Source organism: Electrophorus electricus, chromosome 8 (genome assembly GCF_013358815.1).
Source record: "Electrophorus electricus isolate fEleEle1 chromosome 8, fEleEle1.pri, whole genome shotgun sequence".
NCBI classification, from domain to species: domain Eukaryota; kingdom Metazoa; phylum Chordata; class Actinopteri; order Gymnotiformes; family Gymnotidae; genus Electrophorus; species Electrophorus electricus.
In genome coordinates this window covers 12,493,166-12,501,501 of record NC_049542.1, presented here as the reverse complement: position 1 = coordinate 12,501,501, position 8,336 = coordinate 12,493,166, and the positions used below count along the sequence as shown (strand labels likewise).

General features: G+C 35.1%; 1 protein-coding gene across 1 annotated transcript; it reads left to right on the top strand.

The window, feature by feature from the left end:
- Window positions 1-906: 906 nt before the first annotated feature.
- Window positions 907-8,025, top strand: ing4 (inhibitor of growth family, member 4). Its single transcript, XM_027002345.2, has 8 exons — window positions 907-953; window positions 1,646-1,717; window positions 1,851-2,017; window positions 4,545-4,659; window positions 4,848-4,962; window positions 5,536-5,680; window positions 6,297-6,358; window positions 6,509-8,025. Exons 1-8 carry the CDS (start codon window positions 917-919, stop codon window positions 6,546-6,548), a joined length of 753 nt encoding a protein of 250 aa, XP_026858146.1. The 5' UTR covers window positions 907-916; the 3' UTR covers window positions 6,549-8,025.
- Window positions 8,026-8,336: the final 311 nt, after the last annotated feature.

Here is an 8,336-nt window from a genome sequence, read left to right as displayed (position 1 = left end):
CTTTCATGCTCTTAAATTCTAATGTTAATAATGAAATGCATATAATCAGTAAATCATCTTCGGTCAACTTGCAAATGGCACCACTCTATTTCTCCAGAACATTACTGAAGTTCCAAAAATGCTACATTTCAGACTTCTCAAGCAACAGACCTACAAAGTTGAAAATGACCCAATGCCCATACATAACTGCCCTCTAGTGTCTCTATGTGGGATTCCAATCAAAACTGTTGTCTTGGAATCACATATCTTGGAATTAACATTTCAAATAATCCTACTAAGAATAGGCATCCACATTCTGGATAGGTAAAACTAAATTAACGATGTGGTTGCAATCAATACGTTTCAGGACACATATATGGAAGTAAAATAAAAATGGCCATTTAAAATGACTTAATTTTATTAAAGTTGGGAAAACTGACGTTACATCAATGCAATTCACTTTATTTTTGTTTACATTTTCCCCATGTCAATTTAAATGCAAGCTCATGCTAATTGTATTGACAGCATTTTAGTGAGGCTTGAAAGCAATATAGTATTGCCTTGATTATATGACATGAATTCGTCATTTTAAATGCGAAAACCCATGTAATACTTTTCAGTAAAGAGATCAAGCGACATGAAAACAATATAGTCGATTCTTTGCTTTTACTTCTGTCACTTATTCTGCATGTTGCTATTAAAAAGTAACGTCATGTGTGTATTCCAATTAACGTTTTTCCACCATCATGACTGCATTTCAATTGATCACGAATTCGTCGCCATACGGTTTGCGCATGCGCATCCCCAAACTGGACAGATATGCCAATCAGGTCTCTGGTCGCAAAGACTGTTCGTTCGTAAATGTTTTGATCGTCCGTGATCGCCCCCTAGCACACTTCCGGTAACATCGGAACAACTTTTGTTTGTGCTTTTCAAGATGGCGGCTGGAATGTATCTGGAGCATTATCTGGACAGTAAGACCATTGTTTTATAGTTATTATGGGTTATTTTATTCTGAGTATTTTATGATGTACGCACATAATTTGGTTTATTAGTAATAATTCTACATATTTTCCATGGTCTTATAAGATAACAATACGGTTGTTAAAAGCCTTGGCCAGCCTCCCGAATCATAAAATCATATTAACTAACCTAGGTTAGCTATCTTATGGGCTAGCGTTAACAAGCTAGCAACGATATTTATATTTCAGAAACTACCTAGACAGTGCTAGTCATGAGAATGTTTTACTTTTTAAAGTGAATTTTACAAGCTATGTTTTACTTTTAAAAACGTTTCCCATATATTACAACCTACTCGTTTAGCTACTTAGCTAACCTAGCGTTACAGTACCGAACTAACGATAGATAGCCGATACTTTCTCACAAACTCGCGCTAGTTTACCAGGGTAGCAGGCTTTAAGTGCATGTGCGCCAAGACAAAGTTCCTAATTTGACAACTGATGATAAACTATCCAGCTAGGTAGCTAACAGCTACCTTGATATTTTTTGTGAATCCCACTCGACGTTCTTACTAGCACACTTCCAAATATCTTGTGTCGCACCTACAAATTAATGCGCAAGACTGTTCGATGTGTAGGGCGTAGCAAAGCTTGCTGTGTTTCATGACATTTATGTAATGGGTCTGTGGGTTTTGTTGTGTCTTTAGGCATAGAGAATCTTCCCTTTGAACTTCAAAGGAATTTCCAGCTCATGCGAGATTTAGACCAGCGCACTGAGGGTAACGCATTTTCATTTACTTTTTATTTATTTATTTATTTATTTTTTATTTACGATACAAACATCGAAATTAACTCCTACATACAAGAGTAATTTATTTGCAACCTTGCTGTATTGTCTCTTCCTTTGTTTAGATTTGAAAGGGCAAATAGATTCCCTTGCTCGTGAGTACACCGCTAATGCTCGGACTCTTTCCTCGGAGCAGAAACTTTCTCTTTTGAGACAGATTCAGCAGTCCTATGGGAAGTGTAAAGAGTTTGGAGATGACAAGGTCCAGCTGGCCATGCAAACCTATGAGATGGTTAGTCCAGCACTTTATTTCATTCTTGGCAGTCTGCAGAATTATTTTCTTTTGGTTAATTTGTTTTTTAACATTGAAAGATTTCTCAACACATTAGAATGTTTTGTTATTTTCTATAGTACATTTAACCAATCCATTTAGGTTGTTTGATATTTGAATGCCCAAGCAATGCAGAAATAGCCTAGAATAAAGTTTAAATAAGTGATTGTTGACATATATGTTTAAAGAAAAGGATTGGTATTATAATTCATAAATAAATTAATTAAAAACATTATAATAATGGAATGCTGAGAACTCATTCAGAATTCAACTTTTTTCAAAGTCAAGGTCAAAGTCAAATTTATTTCTATAGTGCTTTATACAACAGCCATTCACACAAAGCAAATTTAAAGATATCTGAATCCAAAACCCCAGTGTGCAAGACAAAAGGCAGCCGTGGCACGGAAAAATTCTTAAGCGCACGAGGAAGAAACCTTGACAGGAACCAAGACTCAAAAGGAGGGCCCATCCTCCTCTGGTCGACCAAAACAGTAACAGTATAAACAAAAAAGAACAAAAGTAATAACAATAGTTTAGCGATGAAAGCATATATTAGGAGTCCTAGTCTTGGTTTGATGAGGGCATCTACATGTGTCTAAAGTATTTTAGAATCAGTATAAATGTTCCTGGGAGCCAGTACAGTGTTACTAAAATAGGCATAATATGACAAGTTCTAGTTCTTGTAAGAACCTCGGCTGTTGCATTTTGAAATAACTGAAGCTTGTTAAAGCACTTAGTGGTACAACCAATGTAAGGCATTATAGTAGTCCAATCTAGAACATTTGCAGCATTTAGCCAGAGTGACTTATAAAAGTGCTTTGTCATTTACTCATAGAATATATCCTAGTACAGACCAGTAGGTTAGAGTCCTACATACCAATGAACTAGAATACTGTAGAATGCAGGGATCAATGCTGATACCTAAAAGTACAAAATACATAAGGTCTATCTTAAACAATGATAAGTGCAATAAACAATAAGTGCTAGAATTTGTTAAACAACATAAACAATACCCTACAATAAGTACTTATATAGTCAGTCAATATGGGTGCAGAGTCCGTTGTCCTTTAAATATTCTGCAAATAGATGGGTCTTCAGTCTGCGTTTGAAGAAGTGATAAATGTATGGTCTAGGCTTTATGCATCATGTAATTATAGAATATTTAGAGGGGAATATGTGGGAGTGACCACCGAAATGATACCTCTAAGCTGTAAATGTCAGTTTGAAAAATTTGAAACCTACAAATATAGTGTAATATACTAACATTCAAAATAACTACTTTGAAAGCTTATTCATGTAAACTGCCATTTTAAGACTTTGTGCACAATAAAATCCTCTTAACCTTCATTTCAAAGATGGGTGTATCCACCTGTGTTTCTGAACTACTACTTCCCTATGCCCACATTCTGCAGTACTGCTTCCTTGTGTCCACTCTCCAAAATGGATACTAGGTGATGGGCCTTTTGGTGTTGCTGCACCAACCCTTTGCACGTCCTTATCCACATTTTTGCTGTTCTCCCACTCTTTCTACCTACAAAGTTAATCTTTTCTCAAGACACTTTCATTCCTCCCTTTTTCTACTTGTTCGAAGCTTTTTGTTTCCTCCCCTTGAAATTATAAAATGACCTTTGGGTATGTGCCAAGCAATATATATTTTTATTATTACTGTTAGTATTATTTCACTACCCCCCCCCCCATTATGTTTCAATAGTTACAACATAACCATTTGAAGATGAAATAAGTTTATAAGCTTTCATTCGTCCAACCTTTTGTCAAGAAAAGAGGGAGTCATTTAAAATTTTGCCATTAAGCTAATTGGTAGAGTGAGCTTCATTCTGAATTATATCAGCTGGTACTTGTATCAGTTTCAGCCTCTGATTATGCAAAGGAAGTGATATTTTATAAGTTCTCAGTTGCTCAGCATATAACACTGAAATAAAAAATTACTGACAAATCACAGAACTTTGAATGCTATGTTTCAGGAATAGTCCTGTGAGCATTTAGAGAATCACACATTTTATATCCCCATCTTTAACTTCATCATGAGTCATCAAGATCAAAGCTTTAAAGTGTTTTGTTGTATGATCTCACAATATTAATGTTAGTTTAAGATTTTTTTTCATATGTACTAGAGTTCATATGAAATAAAATATTGTAAATCTAGTAGTAATGAATTTTGCCAGCCTGCTCTAGTTTTTTTTATTGTTCAAGTTGTTAAAAAGCATGATTATAATTTTTTTTTGTTAGATGAGTTGGTTAAAAAAAAATAACTTTCTCGATTCTTAATTATATGGTTTTCATGTTACTTGATCTGTTTACTGAAAAAGAATACATGGGGTTTTGCACTATTCACTGCTACTTTAAATACTCAAGTTCCAAGGAATAGATCTCATTCAAAATGAAAGCATTATGGCCACCTGAAAAATTAGACTGTATAGCTACCTTATGTCTGATAACTGTGACCTTTTGTGTTTGCTTTCTTTGTAAGGTGGATAAACACATCCGGAGGCTAGACACAGACCTGGCACGCTTCGAGGCAGATCTCAAAGAGAAGCAGATAGAGAGCACAGATTATGACTCCACTTCTAGCAAGGGAAACAAGAGTAAGTGTCAATCTTAATTTATGTATCTAACTGTGTCGGTCTGCCCGTTTGGATAGTTAAATATTTTGCACATAGTAGTTATTCCAAGCAGTCTGTGTGGTACTGTGCAAGATTAACATTAAATTAATTTATTTATATTTTCAAATCATTTTTAAAGTTATTTAAAAATTACCAAATTTCATTTGAAGGTGAACTTCGGGGACCTAAGGAGAAAAAAGTGTCTCGTACCCGGTCAAAGGTCAAGAACTCGGATGATGACTGCAGTCCTAAGGGTGGCCAGAAAAAAGTCAAGCTAACACAAACGTGGGGAGCAAATGACAAGCCTTTGTTTTAAGACCAGACTAGATTTATTATTTCAATTTAAATTGTCTTCTGCAAGTATGTGATAGGAATATGCCATTTAAAGCAGATTCTTTATTTCTGTTTAACAGTGAGAATGTAGCAATAATTGTCAATATAACCTGGTATTTAGTGTCTAGACACTGCAGTGATGTTTTGGGGAAGACACATTTCAATTTAATTCATAGTAAATCAGTTGCAGATTGCAATAAAGCAGGTTTTTAATGCCTTTTTCCTTTGCTTCTTCATATAACCAGTCATACTTGCTCCACTAGGTTGAACAAAAAAGGAACAAACCCAGGTTATATAGTAATTTGTGTGTGTGTGTGTGTGTGTGTGTGTGTGTGTGTGTGTGTGTGTGTGTGTGTGTGTGTGTGTGTGTGTGTGTGTGTGTGTGTGTGTGTGTCCTAAAATGGCTTGGTTCATCAAGAACTATTTTTGCTACACTCAAGCATAAAAAACAGTTAACATGTTAACCTAATGAGAAAACTCACACCTAATGCCTAACATGTATTTGTCCTGTTTCCTCTTGTCCAGGGCTGAGTTTTCTTCTCCTTCAGTAAATTTTGGGAATGTTCACCCCTCTGATGTGCTGGATATGCCTGTGGATCCCAATGAACCAACCTATTGCCTCTGCCACCAGGTCTCCTATGGAGAGATGATTGGCTGCGACAATACTGATGTAAGATATTTATCTTACTTTGAAAGTGAATTTGATAACATAGGAATCGAGATTCTAACACTTCAAGGTACACACACCTTTTATTTCCCTGTTCGAGGAAATGTAACATTTTGTGTTTATACATCTGTGTGCTTCGTGAGCTTTAGTACTGAGTTCTAACTGGATCTATCTGGTTATATAATTATGCAATATGATTCTATTTGAGTTTCATCAGCCATGTTGACTTAGAATTTAATGGAAGAACATAAGAGATCATTGTCTTTTTAAACCAAATTTTACAAAGTAGCTAGAAGCTCATAAAATTTCAGTAACATTTTTGAGCATTCAAACTTCATTTGAATTTTGCCAGTTCCATTTTTACCAACTAATGCGTTTATCAAATGTGGATCAAGGATCTTGTTAAACAGTTTTCTTTTGAAGTAAATGTAGTTTGTACCCCTATGAATTAAGGATCTCTACATTTACTGCTAAGGTTGCTGTAATTCCTCCTGTTTTATTTGTAGTTGGATTTTTTTTCTTTCTAAAATTTCTTTCAAAACCATCATGTATATGGACTTTTGTATAGTGACATGCTTATGATTATGCTTTATGTGACTGTATGTCTGTGTCTCCATAGTGTTCCATTGAGTGGTTCCACTTTGCTTGTGTGGGACTGACCACCAAGCCCAGGGGGAAATGGTGAGTGCTAATGTATTGTGTCCTTGAAATTGCAAACCTGAACTTGGGAACTTGTGCTGAAAGAACCATGCCCTTATTATTATCAAAATGTTTTGAAGATTATGCTGCTTTTCCCCCTTTCTTTACAGTTTTTTTGTATGTGTCTTGCAGGTACTGCCCAAGATGTTCACAGGAGCGTAAGAAAAAATGAACATTCTTAGAAAAAGGATGAAAAAGAAAACAAACATGGGCAGAGCAGGAGGTAGAAAGAAAAAGGAAGAGAGGCATAAAGTGTTTGATCTCACCCCCCTATAGACACTAATATAGAAACACTCTGCTAAAGCTGGTGCTTGTCCTCCTCTCCTCTATCATCTTTCTTCTCTCTGTCTGACAAAAAGAAGAGGATAGATGGATGAAGGAGTCATAGTTACAACTGTAGTTTAATTTATGTTTCCAATATATATATATTTTTAACATGTACATTTTCATTTTGATTTTGGGATGGTTGTTAATTGGTTGGTTGCCTTTTTTTTTTATATGCATTTCATGCACAAATCAATGAACTCAACAGTAGATAAATCAGGGAGCATGTCACTTAGTCCTTGGACATAAATATCCACTAGTCGTTCTTAAATACTTTTATGGTTGAAATTTACAGTTATAACTTTCCATGGGTTACTGAACCATTGTCATTTTGAGATCTTGCTGATGCACAATTTTACTGCATATTCTAAATGAGCCCATACACTTGAGCTTCAAGGTTTTCCCTACCAGGTACCTTGGATAATTGATATGGGGAAATGCTGAGCTGCATACTGTTCTATTCTAAAACCAGGGCTTTTCCATTGTTGCATACAGTTACACTTGCCGCACATTAACCCATCTCACTTTTACTGGGTTGAAACTCCAAATTCAGGTTCATTCCACAAACTAGCTGCTGTGAAGGAAACTTCCTCTGGTGCTTATAAGTTCACTACTCAATGAACTGAATCAGTCAAACTATACGACTTTCCGCTGGACTCTATAGCATTAACACGAGGTAATGAGGTACTGGACAAAGTGCTGCAACATCATTGCAACAACACTCGTGGGCCAGACTCCTTTGTGTATTCATCCCGCTGTATTGTAAGCTATGAACAAAAAAGGTGAATATTGCTGTGTTTGGCCTGCAGATTGGGTTTTTATTATTCAGTTTGACTGGATGTTGGTGCTTTTGAAAACATTTATTGGTAAAATGTTTGGTTTGAAAGGTTTGAAATTGGTTGCCTACTCATGCGAAGCTCTCCATCATATGGCTGATGATGGTGTCTGAGTTTGCATAGCAGATTTTGTCAGCAGATCACAACCTCTACATAAAATTGTGCAAGATATAATACATAATTGAATTCTAACATGAGTGTCTGACTTGGCTGCTATATTATGAGAAAGCATTACATTATATGAATGACTAATTTCTGCCTTATAATTGAGTTCCCATGAAGTCTTGTTTGTGATTTGATCTGATACAGATGTTCTAATAAGTACTGTATTGTACTAATGTCAGATGTTGGGCTTTGTGTCTTCCATGTTGACTGAACAATACCTGATGTCTGAATTGGACTTGTGTGTTCTATAATCTTGCAGTCTCTTTTATTTTGTCTTAAGAATGTTCTTGTATGTCTCCTGTTTTAAATCATGTAATAGCTTTCTAATTCACTTTTTTTTTTTATATATATATATATATATATATATATATATATATATATATATATATATATATATATATATATATATGGTAAATTTTGATTGATTAGGAGCTACATAAATATAATCTTATGTGTGGGCATGTGGCATATGTTGTATACTGAAGTTAGGTAGTTAACCCAAAGGAAATGTATGTACATGAATGTTAAAATGAAAAGACAATAATTCTTAGTAAATTTTATTTGGTGATTTCTAACTTAAGATCAATGCCATTTACGCCCTGCCTACTTCTTATTCCAATAAGGAATCAGATGCA

Coding starts and splice junctions, on each gene's coding strand:
- ing4 (XM_027002345.2), top strand. CDS start 917: ATGGCGGCTGGAATGTATCTGGAGCATTATCTGGACA. Junction 1,718..1,850: donor TTTAGACCAGCGCACTGAGG/GTAACGCATTTT, acceptor TCCTTTGTTTAG/ATTTGAAAGGGCAAATAGAT. Junction 4,660..4,847: donor TTCTAGCAAGGGAAACAAGA/GTAAGTGTCAAT, acceptor TTTCATTTGAAG/GTGAACTTCGGGGACCTAAG.